The 26,347-nt window shown below is 38.3% G+C and overlaps 2 protein-coding genes across 2 annotated transcripts; both read left to right on the top strand.

The window, feature by feature from the left end:
* The first annotated feature begins 20,319 nt into the window (after positions 1–20,319).
* On the top strand, positions 20,320–25,536 carry LOC145233924 (uncharacterized). Its single transcript, XM_080098692.1, has 3 exons — positions 20,320–20,402; positions 24,632–24,777; positions 25,366–25,536. The coding sequence occupies exons 1-3, from the start codon at positions 20,365–20,367 to the stop codon at positions 25,494–25,496; spliced, it is 315 nt and encodes a 104-aa protein (XP_079954818.1). The 5' UTR covers positions 20,320–20,364; the 3' UTR covers positions 25,497–25,536.
* On the top strand, positions 20,653–21,640 carry LOC145233923 (uncharacterized). Its single transcript, XM_080098691.1, has one exon. The coding sequence runs from the start codon at positions 20,725–20,727 to the stop codon at positions 21,442–21,444; it is 720 nt and encodes a 239-aa protein (XP_079954817.1). The 5' UTR covers positions 20,653–20,724; the 3' UTR covers positions 21,445–21,640.
* Positions 25,537–26,347: the final 811 nt, after the last annotated feature.

Genomic DNA, 26,347 nt, shown 5'->3' with positions numbered 1-26,347 from the left:
TCACATGTCGCTATGCCAACAGTTATGACGAAGGGTATAACGTGTATCAGAATAGACATCATAACTTTAATCTGACGTATTCGTCTACAGAGGTAAGTTCGATAAGATTTGTTTTTAATGTTACTTCCACCTTATATGAAACCACATTTGATAGAACGAATGCCGGATACATTACGACGGAGAGGGAGACGAAGAAAGAGTTGCCATTCCTCTCATTATCGAAGATTATTCAAGTTCAACTTCGCAAGTTCTCAGCTACAGCTCTCTGCAGTTTGTTATAGAAGGTCGTTACTTACAAATTCAAATAACTTACAAAACAAGGAAACGTCAAATGCAGCGTTTACTTGTCGTGGTCCAAAAGTCATATATAGTAAATCTCTAAAGTTACTTGATTTACCATTTGCTACTTTCGTGAAGTAATGACACAAGCTAATATAGTTTTTTATACAAATTCCTAAACCGTTTTTAGTGACATACTCGTCGGACAATTGCTCCGACAAACCAACCTTCATTGACCCAACCCCAGATCATAATCAAATCTATGCACTGAGTTCTGGATATCTTTGGCAAACAACTGTAACTGTTGAGTCGAAAAACGGGTAATTTTTTCAGAACAAATTTGGTTTGTCAAATTTACCGCTCAAATACTTGTCTTTCTTAAATACTTTTTTATTGACTGATTAGTAACTTATATCATATTAAAGGTAATACTATAATTTCACTTAATGAACGTTAGTCTTGGACCTTTTGGGGAAAAACTAAGTTAAAATTTACTGTGTTGATATGCGTTGTTAATAGTCCTAGAAATGTAACAGAACACTGCAAAGTATTTCGTTTACCCTGAGGCTTGTTACATTACACACAGAATCATTTGTTGAATTTTGCTTTTTAGCTCGGAAAGTTTCCTTGTGCTTGGCATTAGTGACTTGCAATGGCAAGGCCCAGATCACACAAGTGACAATGTGTATCAATATACACTTGAATGGACACCCACAGAAAACAGCACAGGATTCAACTACATGTGCTACAGTGCAAGTGATGGTACAGGGTATGTTTACGTACACATGCTTGTCTGTCTTTTTACTTTTATCTACTTGCTCATTGTGTATCGTGAGAAGATATAGCTTATATAAATCGCGAATATTATAGTCATTTAGTGTTATTTACCCTGATGAAGACGACCTGTATAGTACGAGGAAACGTCGGAAAAAATACATTTGCCAAAAGAACTCTATAAACTTGATTATAGTTTGTGTTTGTGGTTTCAGAATTCATACTCAACAGAGATGTTTGCAACTTTATGTAGATGGTGAGAACATTTTTTGTCATGCTAAAAACATATTATTTTAAAAGATTTTGTTTCGGCTTCTGCTTTAGAAAAGAAAAATAGCTTCTGCAAACTTTTTACATTAAACTTGTTCCAAACATCATTATCAAAAAAAAATCTTGCGTGCTTTTAGATATCGACCCTTGCCAAATAAACAACGGAGGCTGCAGTGATAATTGTTCATCTACGAGAGGTGTAGTAACTTGTTCATGTCACCAAACTTGCTGGAAACTCGCATCGGACGGTCTAAGATGTTTGCGTAAGCACCATATTATTACAACAGTATCTATTCCTGGGCTTTAAGCTTGGTGCATTATTTTTGATATATAAGTCATTGCTGGTCTGCATGAACGCTCTAAGACTGACCCCATTGATCAAATTTTTACGATAATCTGGAGATCTCCTACTACGAAACTGACATGTGCAGCTTTCGAAGCATGCCATGGTGCTTGTTTTTCGAATTTTGACTGGCTTATCATGTAGCCTGTGCAGCTTGTCGGTCAATCGCGAGTCCAGGAAAGGCTCTTGTCGCATTTTTTCGAATCTCACCGCTAAATTATTTTAGTCTGTACCTTGCCACACCGGCTTGATTCGGTATAACACCTTTAATGGACGTGGAGTACTATCATAGCATAACTTCGAATTAACATAGCATCCCAATAATAGTTGTATAAAATAATGAATTGATATTTCAAAAAAATGCAATAGCTTAATTGTTTGTTTGTAGAAAAGTCGCCACTATTTCCAATTTAATCGTAGAATCAAACTTAAAACTTCAAAATTACTGGCAGAATCACACCGAGAGTTTGACAGTTGAGAATAACTAATCCAGGGAATGCAAGTTCTAAACTATCACCGTTTTTTAAAAATGCAATTAAAATCAGGCGTATCCGATACAACCCGTGCTTGCCCAGAGTTGTAAGTCGGGCCGGGTTCGGGCTTAGGTATAACGGGCTTGATTTAAAATATGGGGCTTGATTTCGGGCCTGACTTTACACTCTGTGTCAGATTATTTACATAAAAACTGGCTAAGAAGCTCATTGCTAAAATTTACTTAATGCCCAACAGTACCGAAACGCCATGTTTAAGACCATTGTCATAAAGTTTGTTGTCTTTAATCAAACTCAACTTTCGGGCTTATACGAGCTTTCCAAAAACTGCTTCGTGCCTGGTTTCGGGCTTGTTCCGTCGGGGCCGGGAAACAGCTCATTCCAATCTTTTACTAAATGTTTTTGTTTAAAGCACAAATGTCAAGTTCGTGTTCTGAAACAAGAATGACGATTCGCGTGGACAAATGTGCGTACGATGGAGCAATCGGTTTGGGAGATTACCCTGTGAGCAACGACAATTACTATGATTATTACCTTGGGGGGATTTACCCGGACGGAAGTGATTTGATAACTCCGATTGAATGCCGGGGAACCGATTTTGATGATTACTACGAGTTCGACTTTGGACTTAATGAATGTGGCACTGTTGTGGTGGTAAGCATGTTCAAATGCATTTGTTTGCTGTAGGATATATCTTAAGAAAAGTAAACGAGATTTTTAAAACACATTTTGCTTCCAATAACGTCTGTTCGTGCTAGGCTAATAGTTTGTGCGCATTGTACTCATAGTACAATGGGATCCCTTTTGCACAGTAGATTTGTTTGTTTCAAAGTTTGTAACGTCGGTATAAAAATACAATTGCCTGAAGAGCCCCATAAATTTGATATACTTTGCCTGGTAGCAACAGCTTATACATTGTTTCCTTATGAATACGATTGTACGAAATACAGTTTAACTCAATAACAGACAAAAAACAGGACAACCCTGTTGCGTAAGTTCAATATTGATACACTTTAAATTTAGTGTTTCTAACAAGACATATGAAAGCTGTTAATTTTTTTGTCAAGGAAACCGAATTTAACCATGTGAGACATAAAAACACGGTAAAAATGAGGGTGGAATCTAACAGTGATACTGGCAGTGACTTGGTATCACGCAGTCGTTGGTATTCGATTGAAACGACTTGTGCCAATGAAAAGTATTTTGAGACGTCCGGAAGCTTCGCCCCACAGGACCCAATTACAATCATCGGTGAAGAAGGATTCGCAGATATAGAAATCACCTTCGATTTTTACAGAGACTCTACATTTATCGTAAGTTTCAATATGCTTAGCACCAAGCCTTTTTTTGCCTACAACACATTCAAACAAGTGGTGCATCTAACATATACAGGGTCGCTTAGATCACTTGGATCGCTTGGTGCAATATTAACACCGCTTGGCGCACCCTAATAACACTTGCGCACCTGTATTTCGCTTGGTGAACCTTAATATCGCTCGGTGCACATTTACACCAATTGGTGCAAAATTATGCCACTTAGCGCACCTTTATATCGCTAGGTAAAGATGCACCTAGCATTATGAAGTTGCACCGAGCCACATAAATGTGTACCGAGCGATTCAAGTGACCCAAGCGATCTCCTATATATTAGATGCACCACCTTAACGAGACAAAAAATTTCGGCAAACTCACAAGCGTCTAAGTTATCTTATTATGCTTTATTGCTAATTTAAGTTGCATTCTTCAATAAATAACAGTAAAATGTTGTTTACCATTACGAAGTGTGCAATAGTTACTATTACGAAGTGTGCAAAAAAATATTTCAATTAGGTGTTTGGGGGGCACCCCAGACGATACAAATAACATATCATAGTGCTGCGGCGCACCGGCGGAAAACCAGTTCACAAATTATTCAATTATATGCGGATAAAATATTTATTTTATGAACTGACTGGGTTTTTAGGTAGCACTTTTGCGTCACATTTGTACTGTTAGTTTTTGATTTAAACCTTGATATAAAAAGGTAAACCTTACATTAGATTTAAAATTTATGCTTTATTAAATTGCAGAGCGCGTATTCAGCACATGACTACCCGCTTGTCGTTGACGTCAATGATGATGTGTATTTCGCAATCCTCGCTGAGACAACAGATACTGACGTAGAGCTATTTACAACTAATTGTGTTGCGAAACCCGACCCCAACCCTGAAAACATTGGCCACTACAGTATGATTGGAGAAGGGTAAGCTTGGCATGTGTTTGAGCTCCAAGGGCTGATTTAAATAACAGGAAATATGTAATGGGCATGTAACAGCTTTGCAATAAAACGCCAGATGACTACACTATACTATACAGTCAATGTCATGTCACCAGCTGCACCGATTAGATCCAAAGTAGGTCCAAACAATGCGCACTGTATGCAGCTTGCGTGAAACACTGTTATACAAGTGTTTTAATTCATTTCAATAAACACATTCTTATTAGTTACTGTTAGCAAATTGCAAAGATATATATATATATATCTATGCTTCCCTTATTCATGTTTAAATTGTCACTTTTTTAGATGTATCTATGACGAAACTATGCAGCAATACCCATCAACCAATCCACTGAAAAACCAATTTAGCGTAAAAGCGTTTCAATTCCAAACCAATCTACCTGGTATCACTGAAAACACCAATGTTGTAATACAGGTAAATGTATTTCTAAACACTTCAACTTGAAACTTTCAAACGTGTAGAATAAGATATTTATGTCAAATCATTGAGTGATATAAAGAAATTAATAGGTGATACAATGAAATTAATTCTATCAATATTTGATACAATTTATTAAATGCATAAAATTGTATCAAGCATTTGAAACTGGGTTAGTCATTATCAAACTGGGCCTTTTTCATGTAACTGGTTCAAAATCTTGCGTGATATGCAGATTCCTAAACGCTCAATTTAAGTAATGTACGTCTGAGCAGTATTTTTTATTGGTTAGTTAACAAAGTTTATGAAATATAATAAAATAACGATTCAAAACCACTGTAAATCAATTTGCATGATACCATTTTAATTATGTTTGGCTTTACTGTACTGAATCGTTAAAGCACATTTACGAGCTCCAGATGAGTTCAGGTGTCACAGGTCCAAAAACGAAACCTTTGATGGTGGTGACGTAAAATTTGTACTTTTCAGTGTGAAGTGGTTGTCTGTGCGACGCAGTTTAGTGGGACGCGTTGTTCTAATGGATGTCTGCTTGGAGGTGGGATAAATAAAAGAAGCACGATTTCCAGGTAAGTTAAACGATGGCTGCTGCGACTTATTGCGTGAGATAACATCCAAAGGGCAATGCATCCACTGTACATTAGTTAGTTTTTTTCAAATGTAAATAATGAAACTTTCTTAAAAGCTTCAAACCTTTAGACTTCCTTTGATGAGTAAGAGAGATGTCAACACACACAACGACAATGATGACGTCATTACTCCAGTTCGTGACGCAAAAAACGCAGAAACCGATACTATCAATCTTCCACAGTCTGCTGGCCTAAGAATTGTAGGCCAAATTTCAGGTCAGTGTTGAATTAATGTTGTAAAGTTTATGGGAATTTTTGCCAAACTAAGGGTGTGTTATTTTGTACAAGCTGCTGCACTAATGAGACCTTACACGTCGAAACTGCCTGTAGTTTAAGTTCTTTTTTATTATCAAAAGGTTGAAAAAGATCGAGTAACTAATCTTATAGCTTAAATGCATAAGCAGTGTAGCTGCAGCGCATTCAGTCATTATCCACCTAATGTTTTTTGACAACGTCGCGCAGCTATTTTCGGCTAAGTGATTGTTTGGTGCAGCGGTTCCAAAACTGGGGTCCGCGGTCCTTTAGGGGTCCGTAAGGCAATTTTGGGGGGACCGCAAAGCGGTTGACGTAATTCCACAATCTTATTTGGCGTCAGTTTGTGCCACTAAATAAGTTTAATTCAAAGTAGAATTGAGAAAATCGACTGTCTCCATTGCTAAACAATGGCCTTTATTGGATGACAACTTTCAAAAATGCAATTGTTCGCGCATAGTCGTAATGTTTTTGTCCCGTTTGTGATGGCACATGCTGTCTTTGGATGATTGTTATGCGCAATTTGGATAACTAGCTAAAATTCTGCAATCAACCTTCGTTTTTTTTTAAATACACATTTAGGCTTAAGGACCGCGAGCCCTCGAAATAATGGCGAAGGGACCGTTTTGAAAAAAATATGAAAAAGTTTTCGAACCACTGGTTTATGCTTCCACCAAGCGAAAAATACACAACTCAATTCAACTTAGTGAAAATTTAAAAATTTCTTAAGCTTGTCCCTTAGAATAGGAAAACAAATGTTTGCAAGCTCATGTAATATCGTTACTTTGGCTTCTTTCAAGAACCGGATACGACCAAGCCGCCGGAAATTACAACTGTTACGACCGGTCATGCCCCAGCGATTTACCCTAAGCTGTTCTGGATTATTTTGGGATGCTTGACTGTTTTTAAGTTTATTGTTGGGTCATTGTAGTAAAAGAAATAGTTTTCTCATGTACTTTTACTGTTTGCTGTGCTGTAGAGTGTAGATGAAATGATTTGTAGTATATATTCTTAAATACATTTACTGATTTCGTTTATTTTAAAGGTGTTACTATATTAAGTTAGAAAGTTTCCAAAAGTCGAAACATCAAAAAATACAAAAGCCTAAGGATTTGCTGAATGTTTTAATTCTAACCACATTCTTTTTGTGGTAAAAGTGTTTTGACAACAATATATTTCCTCAAGCACAAATAAATTTCATCAAAGTATTTACCTAACAAAAGAATGTCAACTGATAGTTACATTTGTTTAATTTGGGATGTTGCAAAAAAGTTTTAATTGAATAATAAAAGCACACAACTCTTACGTAAACATGAACAGAGAAATTATTTTAGCACCGTGTTTAAATCAAATAGATAAGTTGGAACAAGCCAAGCCATTGCTTCTGATTGACTGGCGAACAAAGATTAACACAGATATATTGAAGAGTTAATATCCTATTTTCCATACTAAATACATAATGGTCTGAGACCTAAAAAAACTTAGAATCTTTGTTTTAGCATTTAAAATGGTCCCGTGCGTGACTAAAGTTTATTCGCTATCGTCATGAAGTGTATGGACAAAACTCTCTCATGAAGAAAGCAATTATGATATTTTACCAATTCTGTAGCTTTAAATTGGCACTTAAAGTCTAAACAATTTCTTCTGTTTTAATGGCGTATAAGGTCTGAGTCAATCGCTAGAACAAGCTACGCAATAACGTAGTACTGCTTGTAAGTGTGAAACAAAAGTTGGTTTGGGTCACAAACATTGAAGTACCTTACCTATAAAACGATTGGCACTGGTTTATATGTCCTTAAACCAGCGATTCTTAAACTCGGGTCCACCGCCTTTAGAAGGTCCGGGAGGCAATTTTGGGGAGGCCGCGAAAAGGTTGTGATGTCACAGGCTATCTTTGGATCATTATTATGCACAATTTTGCATAAGTAGGTAAAATCTTGCAATCAACTTTCGTTTTTCTGAAAAACGCATTCAGGCTTAAAGACCGCGAACTCTCGAAATAATGGCAAATGGACCGTTTTGAAAAATAATGAAAAAGTTTGAGACACACTGCCTTTATCCAATTAATATACGTTTTAGTACATATTTCTGTTAGTAGATGTAATAAAAGCTATACCTCTTTGGTGAACGTTCTGCAACAGCAGTAAACAACAGGGTCACTGTGGTTGAGCATTTAAGTTTAAGGGGTTACTGAAAAAGTCTTGAAACAAATATAGTGCATTGTTACCAACGACAGGTTGTCAACAAAAGACAGAACGAAACGACGCTTGTCAGTAGATGCGTAAAACGAATACAGCGGGTATTTCCTAATTAAAGACAGACAAAGAAAAAAAGGTAACTAATTAAAGACAGACAAAGAAAAAAAGGTAACCGAAAACGCAAGTTCTGTCACTGTGGTTTAGTAAACAACAGAGTCATTATGACTAAGCAATTAAGTTTGAATGGGTACTGAAAAAGTTTTGAATTCAAAATATCCTGGGTTGGTCTCAAAAAGGCGAAAACAAAACATAAAACATGTCGACCCTCATCAGTGAAAGTGTAAATTGAGTCCATAACCCCAAAAATACATGCAAGCATGGAAAACCCTAAAGGTCTGAATATAAGGAGGAAACACTGTTTCACAAGGTTGTCAGCTTCAGAGTCAGTAAAAACATCACATTACTTGTGTAATCTTTTAAACTACTAATTGCAACAACCAAATGGTGCAAGCCAACTGCATTATGCCATGTTTACATGTCAAGTTCGCTGAGGTGTGCAAATTTACTTGGTATTTACTCGTGATAATGATTTCGCGTCCCAATATTTTTCTGAGCAGAAGTGGTTTATGCGGGCTGATCTCAGAAAGTAAGCAAAAAGCAGTGTTTTGTAAATGCAAGCTAGATTTTGAGACTATTGCATTAAAAGTTTGCAAAACGTCCTCAAATTCTGCATCTTGCTGAAAATACAATCGAAAAGTTTGGGATCCAATGTTTTGTATGTCAATACCCACATCCATGGCTTTGTACGTTGTCTCTTTTATTATAGTCCATTACATTGTGAGCGGGCTTTATTGACTTTGGGTGCAAAGTTCTGAATGGGGTGGTGTAAATAAAGGCTTGGAAACCCCTGGAAATAAAAAAAATCTTTTATCTTTAGAATTTTTTGTTATTGCGCTATTGAAATATACGCACTTTGTTACAGAGTAAACAAATATAGTGATGTGTCGGTAGCAACAAACAAAAGCATATCGTCTGATTTCCTAATATACGGCAGCCAAGGAAAATCCCAAACGACTGAATAGAAACACGGGGCTATTATATTTTCAACAAACACAGTGAGTTGCTGGTAGCAACAAGCTGTCAAAAAAAGAACCCCAAAAGGGTAAACTAAAACGTCAAAGCACGTAACACGTGACAGTTCAGAAGGCTTCAGCATCAGTATAAGCATCACTCTTTTTGTGTTATTTAATCAAGATGAAAAATAGTACTGACTTGTTTACCATTAGTTTTTGAGCTAAACTTGTTTTGCAATTGATAAACGTGATAGTGAGAAAGCTTTTGTCTAGCTGTAAAAAACAGCCAAACGGTTTTCGATACACTCGGAAAATGCGTTGGTGCCAAGCTATCTGCTTTGTATCTTGTACAGAATTGTAAATTGGCCCGGGTTCGGGTTGGGGCTAAGGTTTTTTTTTTAAAAAAACGGGCTTGATTCGAGCCTGACTTCTTCTCAATCTGTGTCGTTTGACTTCTCAATCTGTGTCGTTTTATGACAAATTTAACTAACTGAGCAGCCAGTTGCTGGATCTAACCTAATGTCAAACAGCCTTAAAACGCTTTATTCGAGACCAATTGTCTATTGTGTTTGTTGTTGTCTTGGTCTTTTCTGAGGCTTCAATGTTTAATTAAACTTTCCTCCTTAAACGGGCTTCTAAAAAACGATTCGAGTTCGGGCTGGGTTTCGGGTTTGTAGTTTAGGGTTCGGGCTCCAATTTCAGGTCCGTTTACAACTCTGATCTAATTTATAACCCAAAGTTCTAGTCAGCATTAGAAATATGTCAGTGGTCAATTTTATACAACGTTATTGTTTTAATGAGCCATATGTTGTTTCGTCAAGTCGCATAGGCTGAATGCTTTGTGTGTGTGTCTCCCTAATATTTTAGCAGGAACAAATGTTTTCGTATTTGCCGAACAAAAAGTCATTTTATGTCTGAATTTTGAAGGCTATAAATATAGATTTATGTAGGGGTATCAAAAACTTTAAATGTTTCAATTTGTTACAACTATCACTATTATGATAATTTTCCCACAGAGATTTTGGCGACGCTGCACTAAGTTATTGACAATGCGTGTAGTAATCTGCCTCTTAATACTTCTGAAAGTATTTGCCTTTACCGATTCCAGTTTTACCTATGGAGGGGCGACCTACTGGAGAGTATTCCAAGAGCACGAAGGAATAGTTACTGTGAGTGATGATAAAGCTCATATTGTTATACTTTTTACAAGGCAACATATTAAAACTTGTGTCACTCACAATGATATAAAAAGGTTTGCGATCTGCGATTCGCCTCGTTTTCTTCCTTTTAAATGCTTTTATTGGTTTTACTTGCCGCTTGGTTTTACGCTGATGAATTCGATTGGCTGCTGGTTAATTTCTTGTTAGAATCGTTAAAACCGTATTTGCGCATCTACTTTTTTATAATATACAAAATGTAGTTAAAAAGAACGGCAAACGATCAGCGAAATCTTTTATTTGCAGATATTTTCATTTTCGCATATTTAGAAGCCATCGCCAATTACCGTTTTAATAGTTTTTGTTCTAATTATGCGTTACATTTACTTTTTATAATTTACTTTCTCAGATAAAAGTGACAAGCCAATTGAATACAGGCGGATATTATGGCGGACATTATGACGCATACTTTAACACCTTCGAGGGTTCACACATCACACCCGGAACAGACTACTTTCATTTTGTTTTAACCGATCTGAGCTACAGTTTTGATTCGATTTCGACTGTGCTACAAGGATCTACTTTCATCAATGTAACGGAAGGAACTTCAAGCAAACTAAGGTTAACAAAATAAAAGTGGTTGTGTATAAATATATGTATTTAAGAACCTATTTTTTAGCTCATCAAGTGCTTTGCTTTTGAAATATCTTCTTGCGTTTACTCGAGCTTATAAAGAACTAAAGGCAATTTCCTTTTTTTCCATTTTCAAAATATCCCCACCACAAACATTAATATACCTGTAACCTAAACCATAATTGTGTTTTTAAGTCACTATGGCTGTTGCTGGGTGGACTATTTATTTTACGGTTCGGGATGGAACTTACCAGTTTACATAAACCTTGAAAGACGTGATGGTAAAATCAATTCATCTCCAATCGCCCTACAACGGCCAATTGTCAGGTATTTGATTTTACGTCACACATAGCTTTAATAAACAAACCATTTTGCATTAAGTAAAAATTTACAAACAACTAAACGTTTTTATTACCATACATAAAGCGTGCTTGGTGTACTTTATTTTTTGGTGAAAAAAACAAACAATCTTTTACACAATTAACTTTAACAGGTTCGTGGTTGGATGCCCAGACACCCTTGTTATTCCGATGATTGACCAAGACGGGGATCACGTGACATGTCGCTATGCCAACAGTTATGAAGAAGGAAATGGCGGGGTTTATCAAGACTATCTATACTTCGATATGACCTATTCGTCTACAGAGGTAACATTGTGAATCCCAGTCATCTTGCATGAGTAAGTTGGATTTGGTTCAATTACGCTCAGGATAACTCGAATTAAGAACCTAAATACGACCTAAAACTTTTTTTTCGTAGTGCATTTCGTATTTAAACACAAGTCGCAAGATAGTAAGCAACTAAACTTATATGAAACCATATTTAAAAGAACGAATGCCAAATACATTACGACGGAGAGGGAGACGAGGCAAGAGTTGCTATTGTTCTCATTATCGAAGATCATTCAGGTTCATCTTTGCAAGTTCTCAGCTACAGCTCTCTACAATTTGTGATTGAAGGTCGCTAACATTTACAAATTAAAGTACAAAACAAGGAAACGTCAAATGCAGCGTTTTCTTGTCGTGGTTCAAAAGTCATATATAGTAAATCTCTAAAGTTACTTGATTTACCATTTGTTACTTTCGTGAAGTAATGACACAAGCTAAAAAAGTTTGTCGTACAAATTCCTAAATCGTTTTTAGTGACATACTCGTCGGACAATTGCTCCGACAAACCAACCTTCACCGACCCAACCTCAGATCACAATCAAATCTATGCATTGAGTTCTGGATATCTTTGGCAAACAACTGTAACTGTTGAGTCGAAAAACGGGTAAATTTTACGAAAGAAAATTGGTTCAAAAAATTTACCGCTTGAATGCTTGCCTCTTTTAAGCTGATATATTTTTTTGATTGATTGATTTATCATATGAACGGTAATACAATAATTTCAATCAATGAACGTTAGTCTAAAACGTTTGTTGCAGAGTTGTAAACTGGCCTGAAATTGGAGCCCGAACCCGGTTCGAACCTGAAAGTATAAGGCCGAAACACGGCCCGAACCCGAATCGTTTTTGAGAAGCCCGTTTAGGCCCGAAAGTTTGATTGACTAACCTATACATTGAAGTCTCAGGAAAAACCAAAACACTAAACACAATAGACAATTGCTCTTCAACAAAGAGTTTTAGAGCTGTTTGACATTAAATCAGCTCCAGCAAACTAGCTACTTGACTATAGTTAAATTTATTCAAAAAATACTAACACAGAGTGTAACGTTCCACTTTTTTCTTATTCGATATGCGTAAAAGAACTGGAAAAGTAAAATAACACTGAAAAGCATTTCGTTCACCCTGAGGCTCGTTACATTACACAGAGAATCATTTGTTGAATTTTGCTTTTTAGCTCGGGGAGTTTCCTTGTGCTTGGCATAAGTGACCTACAATGGCAAGGTCCAGAACAAATTGATGACAATGTGTATCAATACACAATTGAATGGACGCCCACAGAAAACAGTAAAGGATTCAACTACATGTGTGTTTCAAAAAAGGGTTTCTTCATACTCTTTGTCATTAAATCTGTTCCAAATCAAATTCTGAAAATAATTCTTGTGTGAATTTAGAAATCGACCCTTGTCTGATAAACAACGGAGGTTGCAGCGATAATTTGTGACATCGGCGGGACGTGTAGTCACCTGCTCATGTTTTCAAACTTGCTGGGAACTCGCATCAGACGGTCTAAGATGTTTGCGTAAGTACACTAGTGTCATTTTAACAGTATTTATTCAAAAGCTTTAACCTTATAACTGATATATATATATATATATATAAGTATGTCGTGATCGCTGGTCTGTATGAACGGTTTAGATCTGATCCCAGTTTAGAATTTTCTGATTACTAGTCATGAAAAATTGCATTATGCCCCATTACCTACTACGAAGCTGACATGTGCAAGCATACAAGGCAGGCAACGGCGCTTATGATTTTTCGATGAGCTCACCACTGAGTCTTTGCAGTTCAGTTGGTTTAGAGCAAGGGTTCTTAACCAGGGGTGCACACACCCCCAAAAGGTGCGAGACCTGTTCCTAGGAGGTGCGGGCATGCTGAATCAAGGTTGGTTAGTTCAATTCTATATAAATACAAAAACCCAGGGGGTGCGAAAATTGGTTGGTGATTTGAAAGGGGTGCAGCAAGAAAAAAAAAAGGTTAAGAAACACTGGTTTAGAGTGAGTTGCGAAAAGGCGAACGAATCCTAGTACGAAACCTACTGCAGGCTAGATTTTGTCAGCCTTCACCTTCTTATTTGTGATGCTTGGTAACCGGCTGATTCGCTGTGACGCGTTCAATGAACCTGGAGTAAAATGATAGCTTAACCTTGGACTTAAATAGCAAAAATGACTCGGTTATCAAAAGCAACATCATTTGCAAAATAGACCGATTGAATTTTTCAGTAAACGATATTCATGAAAATATCGTCAACTTCTACAATAATTCTAGAATTGTTCCAAAAAGCTCGTTCCAATCTATCACTAAACATTTTTGTTTAAATCTATCAAAATAGCAAAAATGACTCGGTTATCAAAGGCAACATCATTTGCATCTTAGCCGTACATTAGCGTTTACGAATTTACGGGTAAATTTTACGAAAGAAAATTGGTTCAAAAAATTTACCGCTTGAATGCTTGCCTCTTTTAAGCTGATATATTTTTTTGATTGATTGATTTATCATATGAACGGTAATACAATAATTTCAATCAATGAACGTTAGTCTAAAACGTTTGTTGCAGAGTTGTAAACTGGCCTGAAATTGGAGCCCGAACCCGGTTCGAACCTGAAAGTATAAGGCCGAAACACGGCCCGAACCCGAATCGTTTTTGAGAAGCCCGTTTAGGCCCGAAAGTTTGATTGACTAACCTATACATTGAAGTCTCAGGAAAAACCAAAACACTAAACACAATAGACAATTGCTCTTCAACAAAGAGTTTTAGAGCTGTTTGACATTAAATCAGCACCAGCAAACTAGCTACTTGACTATAGTTAAATTTATTCAAAAAATACTAACACAGAGTGTAACGTTCCACTTTTTTCTTATTCGATATGCGTAAAAGAACTGGAAAAGTAAAATAACACTGAAAAGCATTTCGTTCACCCTGAGGCTCGTTACATTACACAGAGAATCATTTGTTGAATTTTGCTTTTTAGCTCGGGGAGTTTCCTTGTGCTTGGCATAAGTGACCTACAATGGCAAGGCCCAGAACAAATTGATGACAATGTGTATCAATACACAATTGAATGGACGCCCACAGAAAACAGTAAAGGATTCAACTACATGTGTGTTTCAAAAAAGGGTTTCTTCATACTCTTTGTCATTAAATCTGTTCCAAATCAAATTCTGAAAATAATTCTTGTGTGAATTTAGAAATCGACCCTTGTCTGATAAACAACGGAGGTTGCAGCGATAATTTGTGACATCGGCGGGACGTGTAGTCACCTGCTCATGTTTTCAAACTTGCTGGGAACTCGCATCAGACGGTCTAAGATGTTTGCGTAAGTACACTAGTGTCATTTTAACAGTATTTATTCAAAAGCTTTAACCTTATAACTGATATATATATATATATATATATATATATAAGTATGTCGTGATCGCTGGTCTGTATGAACGGTTTAGATCTGATCCCAGTTTAGAATTTTCTGATTACTAGTCATGAAAAATTGCATTATGCCCCATTACCTACTACGAAGCTGACATGTGCAAGCATACAAGGCAGGCAACGGCGCTTATGATTTTTCGATGAGCTCACCACTGAGTCTTTGCAGTTCAGTTGGTTTAGAGCAAGGGTTCTTAACCAGGGGTGCACACACCCCCAAAAGGTGCGAGACCTGTTCCTAGGAGGTGCGGGCATGCTGAATCAAGGTTGGTTAGTTCAATTCTATATAAATACAAAAACCCAGGGGGTGCGAAAATTGGTTGGTGATTTGAAAGGGGTGCAGCAAGAAAAAAAAAGGTTAAGAAACACTGGTTTAGAGTGAGTTGCGAAAAGGCGAACGAATCCTAGTACGAAACCTACTGCAGGCTAGATTTTGTCAGCCTTCACCTTCTTATTTGTGATGCTTGGTAACCGGCTGATTCGCTGTGACGCGTTCAATGAACCTGGAGTAAAATGATAGCTTAACCTTGGACTTAAATAGCAAAAATGACTCGGTTATCAAAAGCAACATCATTTGCAAAATAGACCGATTGAATTTTTCAGTAAACGATATTCATGAAAATATCGTCAACTTCTACAATAATTCTAGAATTGTTCCAAAAAGCTCGTTCCAATCTATCACTAAACATTTTTGTTTAAATCTATCAAAATAGCAAAAATGACTCGGTTATCAAAGGCAACATCATTTGCATCTTAGCCGTACATTAGCGTTTACGAATTTACGGGTAAATTTTACGAAAGAAAATTGGTTCAAAAAATTTACCGCTTGAATGCTTGCCTCTTTTAAGCTGATATATTTTTTTGATTGATTGATTTATCATATGAACGGTAATACAATAATTTCAATCAATGAACGTTAGTCTAAAACGTTTGTTGCAGAGTTGTAAACTGGCCTGAAATTGGAGCCCGAACCCGGTTCGAACCTGAAAGTATAAGGCCGAAACACGGCCCGAACCCGAATCGTTTTTGAGAAGCCCGTTTAGGCCCGAAAGTTTGATTGACTAACCTATACATTGAAGTCTCAGGAAAAACCAAAACACTAAACACAATAGACAATTGCTCTTCAACAAAGAGTTTTAGAGCTGTTTGACATTAAATCAGCACCAGCAAACTAGCTACTTGACTATAGTTAAATTTATTCAAAAAATACTAACACAGAGTGTAACGTTCCACTTTTTTCTTATTCGATATGCGTAAAAGAACTGGAAAAGTAAAATAACACTGAAAAGCATTTCGTTCACCCTGAGGCTCGTTACATTACACAGAGAATCATTTGTTGAATTTTGCTTTTTAGCTCGGGGAGTTTCCTTGTGCTTGGCATAAGTGACCTACAATGGCAAGGCCCAGAACAAATTGATGACAATGTGTATCAATACACAATTGAATGGACGCCCACAGAAAACAGTAAAGGATTCAACTACATGTGTGTTTCAAAAAAGGGTTTCTTCATACTCTTTGTCATTAAATCTGTTCCAAATCAAATTCTGAAAATAATTCTTGTGTGAATTTAGAAATCGACCCTTGTCTGATAAACAACGGAGGTTGCAGCGATAATTTGTGACATCGGCGGGACGTGTAGTCACCTGCTCATGTTTTCAAACTTGCTGGGAACTCGCATCAGACGGTCTAAGATGTTTGCGTAAGTACACTAGTGTCATTTTAACAGTATTTATTCAAAAGCTTTAACCTTATAACTGATATATATATATATATATATATATATATAAGTATGTCGTGATCGCTGGTCTGTATGAACGGTTTAGATCTGATCCCAGTTTAGAATTTTCTGATTACTAGTCATGAAAAATTGCATTATGCCCCATTACCTACTACGAAGCTGACATGTGCAAGCATACAAGGCAGGCAACGGCGCTTATGATTTTTCGATGAGCTCACCACTGAGTCTTTGCAGTTCAGTTGGTTTAGAGCAAGGGTTCTTAACCAGGGGTGCACACACCCCCAAAAGGTGCGAGACCTGTTCCTAGGAGGTGCGGGCATGCTGAATCAAGGTTGGTTAGTTCAATTCTATATAAATACAAAAACCCAGGGGGTGCGAAAATTGGTTGGTGATTTGAAAGGGGTGCAGCAAGAAAAAAAAAGGTTAAGAAACACTGGTTTAGAGTGAGTTGCGAAAAGGCGAACGAATCCTAGTACGAAACCTACTGCAGGCTAGATTTTGTCAGCCTTCACCTTCTTATTTGTGATGCTTGGTAACCGGCTGATTCGCTGTGACGCGTTCAATGAACCTGGAGTAAAATGATAGCTTAACCTTGGACTTAAATAGCAAAAATGACTCGGTTATCAAAAGCAACATCATTTGCAAAATAGACCGATTGAATTTTTCAGTAAACGATATTCATCTAAATATCGTCAACTTCTACAATAATTCTAGAATTGTTCCAAAAAGCTCGTTCCAATCTATCACTAAACATTTTTGTTTAAATCTATCAAAATAGCAAAAATGACTCGGTTATCAAAGGCAACATCATTTGCAAAATAGACCGATTGAATTTTTCAGTAAAAAAATTTCAGGAAAATATCGTCAACTTCTACAATAATTCTAGGATAGTCTCAAAAAGCTCGTTCCAATCTATCACTAAAAATTTTTGTTTGAAGCACAAATGTCAAGTTCATGTTCTGAAACGCGAATGACGATTCGTGTGAACAAATGTGCGTACGATGGTTATATCAGTTTGGGTGACTACCCTGTGAGCATCGATTATACCGATTTCGGGCTTATACCGGACGGAAGTGATTCGACAACTCCGGCTGAATGCCAGGGAACCGATTTTGGTGATTACTACGAGTTTGACTTCGGAGTGGATGAATGTGGCACTGTTGTGGTGTTAAGCACGTTCAAATGCATTTGTTCGTATAGAATATTTGGTTTGGGAAAACCCAAATATTTTATCGCACAACATTTTTTGGTTTCAGCTGGTACTAATTATACAATCTTTTCTACATCGTTCATATTTTCTTACTCCAATAGCATTGATTATTCATAATAAAATGTTAATTTAAAATATGTCTTTAGTAAAACCAAATTTCAACAAAAGGTGCAGGCGAAAAGGTTAAAAACGTGATTGCTTCCAAAACAATCTTGATTCCTTATAATTTACGTTTATACGAAGTACTATTTGACTTGCTTGAGCTAAAACTGACATTGTTGGGTTTGCGGGCAAATGGTTCATAACGGTGTTTAAATTCAGATGTATTGAAAATGAACAATAAACTGTATGTATTATTAGGAAACAGAAAACAACCAAGCGAGCCACCAAAACACTGTAAAACTGTGGGTCGAATCTCATGTTGACGGTGGCTTGGTATCACGCAGTCGTTGGTATTTGATTGAAACGACTTGTGCAAACGAAAAGTTTTTTGAGACGTCTGGAAGCTTTGCCCCACAGGGCCCAGTTATAATCACCGGTGAAGAAGGATTCGCAGATATAGAAATCACCTTCGATTTTTACACAGACTCCACATTTATCGTAAGTCTTCATATAATTGGTACCAAGCCTTATTGTAACTACGACGTCTTCCAATATTTCTAGGAGAGGTGCATCTAAAATATACAGGGATGCACTGTTATAACACTTGCGCATCTTTATATTACTTAGTGCAACTTTATGTCACTTACCGCACCTTTTTAAGTAAAGATGGACCTAGCATTACAAGGTTGCATCGAGCGACATAAATGTGCAACAAACCATTTTTTATGAATTGACTAGGTTATTAGGTAACACTTCTACGTCACATTTATACTGTTTGTTTTTTATTTAAACCTTGATATTAAAAACCTTAACCGTACATTAACGTCACAGTATGCCATTGAAGGCGCCATACCGGATCAGCCGGTCACCAAGAATTTACCACCAGTTGGTAGAGCGCGAGTACCGGAAAAACCTTTCGTGGGTTCGAATCCCACCACAGGCTAGATTTTTTTAGCTTACGCCTTGCCATATAGTGGTGAATTTTTAGTGACCGGCTGATTCGGTATGGGCTTCAATGCGTCTGGCGTACTGTGATATATGGGTGTGCAGTGATCGCTGGTCTGTATAGACGCTTCAGGGCTGATCCCAGTTATAAATTTATGTTCATCTTAGCCGTACATTAGCGTTTACGAATTTATTTTTATGTTTTTTTAATTTTCAGAGCGCGTATTCAGCAGATGCCTACCCGCTTGTCATTGACGTAAACGACGACGTGTATTTCGCAATCCTCGCTGAGACCACGGACACTGACGTAGAGCTTTTTACAATTAATTGTGTTGCGAAACCCGACCCCAACCCAGATAACATTGGTGACTACAGTATGATTGGAGAAGGGTAAGACACTGCTTGGTATGCGTTTGAATTTTGGGCCTCGTTTTAAACAGCACATATGTAACAGGCATATCCACGTAACAGTTTTAAAATAAAAAAAATGGATGAGCCTATCATACGTCCTCTTTTTGGGGGTATATCATCCTTTTTGACGAGGAGTAAGTTGTCCTACTGGGAAAATAAAAAATGCCCAAATGTCCACCATTTAGAATTTTCTGTATTTACGAAATGTCTAAAAGACAATGGTGCTTTTAAAACCGGCCAAAGAGCGTGAGTTGTGGTCATTGGTAATTTAAATTAACAAATTAGGTCAAACTTCACCCAAATTTGACTGTAAAAATTGACTACGTAAAATTCGTCAACTATCTTGTGCTTTTTTTTCTTGGGCATAAAAGTAAGTGCTAATATTCTTTGTCAGGAATGAGTCCTACTTTTTAGTGATGAAGTATAACAGGCCTAACATTGGATGGCTATAGACTGAAAACTCTAACATTGGAAGAGTATTATCATGTTTGGTACTTATATTTAAAATTTTATTATTGCAGCTGTATTAATGACGAAACTATGCAGCGATACCCATCAGCCAATCCAATGAAAAACCAATTCAGTGTAAAAGCGTTTCAATTCCAAACCGGTCTGCCTGGTATCACCGAAAACACCAATGTTGTAATACAGGTAAATAGATTTCTAAAACCTTAGTCATATTCACTGCCTTAAACTAGATTAAAAACTGACGTGAAATGTAGAAAAACGCAGGCTCAATATAACTTACAAAAGGTTGTTGTATGTTACAACCGATTCTCCTTTAAGCAGGTTTTATTTTATTGGTTCAGTTTACAATCAATTTAGGACTGGTTTGACTAAAATAAATGATATTTGGCAGAGACAAAATATCTTTTTAAATTAGGCTTTGCAGTACAAACCACCTACATCACATTACCGGCTCCTAAAGTAGTCCATGGGCACCAGGTTAAGCAATTGCACCAAACTATACAATGGTGGTTACGCAGTGTTTGCACTTTTCAGTGTGAGGTGGTTGTCTGTGCAACGCAGTTTAGTGGGACCCGTTGTTCTAATGGATGTATGGGAGGAGGGATAAACAAAAGAAGCACGATTTCTAGGTAAGTTAAACGCTGTCTACTGCGGTGTATTGCGTGCGATAACATTCACAGGACAGTGCATACACTGTACATTAAGTTCAAAGGTAAATATTGAAATTTTCTCAAAAAATGTAAACCTTTAGACTGTGGCGACAACTGGGTGTTTTCCCCAACTGCGTTAACCAGTCATGCGTAACCGAACCGCACAATACGTCACGTGCCTTTTTCTATTTGCAACGTGTTTTGTCTCGCCCTTTCTGTCCTGTGTCATTCGATATTTGAACTCGCGCAAATAAACAGCGCTACAGTGGTGACCCCGTAACCTGAGAACGAATTTCTCAGGATGGAAGAGCATGCAGTGTCTTTAAAGTTGCCGACATTTTGGACCGCGCAACCGCGTGTTTGGTTTAATCAAGCAGAAGCACAGTTTGCTTTGCGGAAGATAATTGACGATAAAACAAAGTTTTATTATGTGGTTTCTGCATTGGATCAAAACGCAGCACAACGTCTAATTGATTTGTTGGAACATCCGCCTGCAGAAGAAAAATATGAAGCGCTTAAGCAGCAACTGTTGGACACATATTCTCTTTCAAAGCAAGAGAGAGCCGCTCGTCTTTTAAATTTGCCTGATTTAGGAGACCGAAAACCTTCAGCCCTAATGGATGAAATGCTGGCTTTATTAGGCGATCACAAGCCGTGTTTCCTTTTTGAGCATCTATTTTTACAACAAATGCCAGAAGACATCAGAATTATTTTGGCAAAAGAGAACATCGACGACCTTCGAAGTTTCGCCAAGAGAGCAGATGTTTTATGGCAAGCAAGGCGCGACCCAAATTTTATTGTTTCAAAAGTGCAGAGTCAAAGCAACAAGTCTGCTTTTGATCCGCGTGGAGACGGCCTTTGTTTTTTTCATCAGCGCTTTGGGCCCAAGGCACGTCGTTGCCGCCGACCATGTATTTGTCAGGGAAACGAGCCAGCCGGCCGCCCAGATTGGCTGCGACGGCCGGCAGGCAAAACCGACTCTTTTTCGTGTCAGACTGCAACACAGGAGCCAACTTCTTAATCGACAGTGGTGCTGAAGTAAGTGTGCTACCTGCAACTGGACGGGATCGTCGCTCAAACAGACCTGGTGTTTCACTTAAAGCAGCCAATGGAACTGTTATACGTACGTACGGCTTCAAAGTTTTAACTTTGCATCTTTCCATTGGTAGATTTGCTTGGAAATTTGTAATAGCCGATGTATCTCGGCCCCTGCTGGGCATCGATTTCTTGCATGCAAATGGGTTGCTTGTGGACTTCAAGCGCCATCGACTGTGGCATGCGAATTCTGCAGATAATGTGAATTCTTCTAAGACAGCGAATTCACCGCGTGACATAATGTCTTTTGCAGCACAACCAACTTACACCAAACTACTTTCAGAATTCCCCAATCTGACCAAAAGTAGCTTTTCTGACTCACAACCCAAGCATCAGGTAGAGCACTTTATTATCACACATGGGCCGCCAGTCCATGCTAGGGCAAGGCGTCTGCCCCCTGAAAAATTGAAGATTGCCAAACAGGAATTTCAACATTTGCTTGACCTAGGAATCGTGCGGCGTTCTTCGAGTCCCTGGTCATCGCCTTTACACATGGTGCCCAAAGCATCCGGCGGTTGGAGGCCCTGTGGTGACTACAGGCGTTTGAACGCGATCACTGAAGCGGATCGATATTCTATTCCCCACATCCAGGACTTTTCTGCGCATTTAACAGGTGCCACAATTTTTTCAAAAATAGACTTGGTTCGTGGTTATCACCAAGTGCCTGTTGCGCCAGTTGATGTACCAAAGACTGCTGTAATTACCCCATTCGGTTTGTTCGAATTCTTGCGTATGCCATTTGGATTAAAAAACGCAGCACAAGCTTTCCAGCGTTTAATGGATTCCGTTTGCACAAATTTACCTTTTGCTTTTGTTTATCTTGACGATATTCTTGTGGCCAGCAAAACTTCAAGTGAGCATATTGACCATCTACGACAACTGTTCAAAAGATTAGACAGCCATGGTCTTATTATTAACACTGCGAAGTGCAGGTTCGGGCAGACACAAATTGATTTTCTTGGACATCAAGTTAATGTCCATGGGGCCAAGCCCTTGCCGGAAAAAGTGGAGGCAATACGAAGATTCAAACGCCCAACAACAATTGCAGGTTTACAGCAATTTAGTGGTATGATAAATTTTTATCATCGATTCATACCATCAGCTGCTACCATAATGTTACCCATATACAAAGCTCTGTCTAATAAGCCAAAGGATTTGACGTGGACAGAAAGCCTTCAGACCGCTTTTGATGAAGCTAAAGACGCACTTGCAAATGCTACGCTACTTAACCACCCAGGGCTCGAGGCAAAAACCGCTTTAACTGTGGACGCTTCCCAGTTTGCTGTTGGCGCAGTTTTGGAGCAGCAAATCGACAGTCAATGGAGACCTTTGGCGTTTTTTAGCAAATGCCTACGGCCATCTGAGCTTAAGTACAGCACCTTTGACCGCGAGCTGTTGGCATTGTATTTGGCTGTCCGCCATTTTAAATATTTTTTGGAAGGAAGATCTTTCACCGCGTACACGGACCATAAACCACTCACATTTGCCATTAATAAAGCTACAGATCCGTGGTCAGCACGTCAGCAACGACACCTTTCATACGTTTCAGAGTTTACCACTGATATTAAACATATCGATGGTAAAAACAACCCTGTTGCTGATGCACTCTCCAGGTCCTTGCTCGCAAGTGTTTCCGACTGTGTTAATTTTGATTACAAGTTATTGGCTGCAGCCCAGCAAGAAGCTCATGACGAGATGCAAGCTTACCGCACCTCTATTACTAAGCTGAAGTTCAAAGGTATTGCTTACGACCACGAAGGAACTATTATTCTCTGTGATATTTCTGGCAGGAATCCTCGACCATTAGTTCCTCAAGCTTGGCGAAAACGCGTTTTTCATGCAATCCACGGACTGTCACACCCCTCCATACGGGCCACAAGCAACTTAGTTGCATCAAAGTTTGTGTGGCATGGAATGCGAAGAGATGTTAGTACATGGGCGAAGCAATGCTTGTCGTGTCAAAGGGCGAAAATTCAGCAACACATTCGCGCTCCATTGGCTGAATATCCACCCACAGCGACACGTTTCAGTCACTTGAATATAGATATAGTAGGACCGCTGCCGCAATCACAAGGATATACCTATCTCCTTACAATTGTCGACCGTGTTACTCGATGGCCAGAAGCCATACCGATGAAGGATCAAACGACAATGACATGTGCTAGAGCCTTCATTAGCAACTGGATTGCCCGATTTGGCATTCCAGCAGATATTTCTTCAGATCGTGGGGCGCAATTCACTTCAGAACTGTGGTCAATGATGAATCAGCTTTTAGGCATTAAGCTTCATAAAACCACGGCTTTCCACGCGCAAGCAAACGGCCTCGTGGAACGATTTCATAGACACTTAAAAAGTGCTCTCATGGCCCGTATGAGCAGTTCAAATTGGCTTGATGAGTTACCATGGGTACTTCTAGGAATTAGAACCATAACTAAAGAAGATTTACAAGCATCGTCCGCTCAGCTTGTATATGGTGCGCCGATACGGATACCGGGAGACATCGTTCCACTGAAGAATCCTTCGTCGGATTTAGCAACACTTCTCCATACTCTAGAAGACACCATTTTAAAGCAGGCTCCGATCCGTATGTCCCGCCATGGTCTAAAAAAGTCAGCTATTCCAGCTAATTTGTCAACAACAAAGTTTGTGTTTATCAGAAAAGATTCCCATCGTCCGCCATTAACGCCGCCATATGAGGGTCCCTACAAAGTCATTGAGACCGGCGCAAAGTCTTTCATAGTGGATTTGGGTGGGCGACCACAAACCGTTTCGGTTGACAGACTCAAACCAGCACAGGTCGATTTAACTATGCCTGTTCAGGTTGCACAACCTCCAAGAAGAGGACGGCCCCCGAAGAAAAACGCATGCAATGCCTTCGCGAGAATGCGACCAGACGTCAACCATTGCAATCATTATTGTCGCGCATTGTACGATTCTGGAGGGGGGCTGTGTGGCGACAACTGGGTGTTTTCCCCAACTGCGTTAACCAGTCATGCGTAACCGAACCGCACAATACGTCACGTGCCTTTTTCTATTTGCAACGTGTTTTGTCTCGCCCTTTCTGTCCTGTGTCATTCGATATTTGAACTCGCGCAAATAAACAGCGCTACAAGACTTCCTTTGATCAGTAAGAGAGATGTTAACACACACAACGACGACAATGACGTCATTACTCCCGTTCGTGACGCAAACAACGCAGAAACTAATACTATTAATCTCCCAGAGTCTGCTGGCCTTAGAATTGTCGGTCAAATCTCAGGTTTGTGTTTAAAATCTCAGGTTTGTGATTAATGTCTGTAAAGTTTAAGTGCCATTTTGTCAAACTAAGGTTTGTTTGTAATAGATTAGAAGTTTCAGACAGTGCACAATAGATTAGAAGTTTCAGACAGTGCACACTGTTTCTACCTATAAGGGTCTTATTATTATTTTGTTCGATGTTCGTTGGATTGCTACACTAGCCAATGCGGCCTATCACTGCACAGATGGGACCTTGTAGGTCAAAACAGTGCGCACTGTCTGCAGCTTACCGCTTTATTTATTGCATTTTTTCATATGCAACAAGAGGTTGAAGAGTAACAAAATATACACCCTAAATACATAAGTAGCGTAGCTGCTGTAGCGGTATAGCTGATTTAGTCATCATCCATCAATTGTGCCCTTCACGCAGCTGTTTCCGGATTAGTGATTGTTCAGTGCAATTATGTGACTAGGTGTTCTTTGACCAAGCGAAACAAAATCAACTCTACTACACTCAGTGAACATTTGGACATTGTTAAAGCTTGACAATAAAAGTGCTAATATTTGTAAGTTCATGTAATCTGAAACCATTACTTTGCCTTCTTTCAAGAACCGGATACGACCAATCCGCCGGAAATTACAACTATTACGACCGGTCATGCCCCAGGGATTTACCCTAAGCTGTTCTGGATTATTTTGGGGTCCTTGACTGTTTGCAAGTTCACTGTTGGATCATTGTAATAAAATAAGTAGTTTTCCACTATGCTTTTTACTGTTTGCTGTGCTGTAGATGAATTGATTTGTAATAAATATTCTTAAATACATTCACTGATTCTGTTTATTTGAAAGGTGTTACTATATGCAGTTACAAAGTTTCACGAAAGTCTAAAGGGTTTGCTGAACCTTTTACGTTTCTTCCTTCACCACATTCCTAATGGTTAACTTTGTGAGTGTTTTGACAACAATAGGTTTCCCTAAGCACAGATAGCTTGCATTGAAGTATTTACTAAACAAAGGAATAAAAACTGATAGTTACATGATGTGGTTAAGACTAACGTTTTATAAAGTCAGAACTGATTTGAAAGTGTTTTAATTGAATAATAAAACGTACATTTACGCAGCTATAAAGGTATGCAATATGCAAAAACGAAAGATTTTAAGCATGGTTTTTAAATTCATTGCATGCAATAATGGAATTGGCTTGGTGACAAAGCATGTTTCACGTGGCCCTAAACGGTTTACAAATATCGTTTTTCGAAATGAAAATAAAGTTTAACTTTGTTTGGAGTATGATCTTTACCGTACAGGAGCCCAGAAACATGCACAACACAACAAAGTTTTATTAATAGCATTTCTGATTAACAAATTGTTCAACGAAACTATGTGACAGTATGTTTTGGATTAATGACTCTCATTCGCTGGGAATAGAGCAAACGAAGTCAGAACAGTACACCACCATTTATTTAAAGATATTTTTGGACGCCTTATTAACAGTCAATACTGTGCTATAGTTTCAGCAGTAGACCAATAAAGTTAAGGACTCACACTACATTACAAGGAAGTTTACGTATTTGATATGTGATCTAAAAGCA

The sequence above is a fragment of the Phallusia mammillata genome, chromosome 6 (genome assembly GCF_965637545.1).
Source record: "Phallusia mammillata chromosome 6, kaPhaMamm4.hap1.1, whole genome shotgun sequence".
NCBI classification, from domain to species: domain Eukaryota; kingdom Metazoa; phylum Chordata; class Ascidiacea; order Phlebobranchia; family Ascidiidae; genus Phallusia; species Phallusia mammillata.
Note: the sequence above shows the minus strand (reverse complement) of the source record. Positions and strands in the feature narration are given on the sequence as shown.

What these genes read in the sequence shown, in the direction of transcription:
- LOC145233923 (XM_080098691.1), top strand. Translation starts at nt 20,725, where the DNA reads ATGGAAGAGCATGCAGTGTCTTTAAAGTTGCCGACATTTTGGACCGCG.
- LOC145233924 (XM_080098692.1), top strand. Translation starts at nt 20,365, where the DNA reads ATGGGAGGAGGGATAAACAAAAGAAGCACGATTTCTAG. An exon ending in AAAAGAAGCACGATTTCTAG is followed by an intron (nt 20,403 to 24,631) that starts GTAAGTTAAACG and finishes CAGCGCTACAAG; the next exon opens with ACTTCCTTTGATCAGTAAGA. An exon ending in AATTGTCGGTCAAATCTCAG is followed by an intron (nt 24,778 to 25,365) that starts GTTTGTGTTTAA and finishes CCTTCTTTCAAG; the next exon opens with AACCGGATACGACCAATCCG.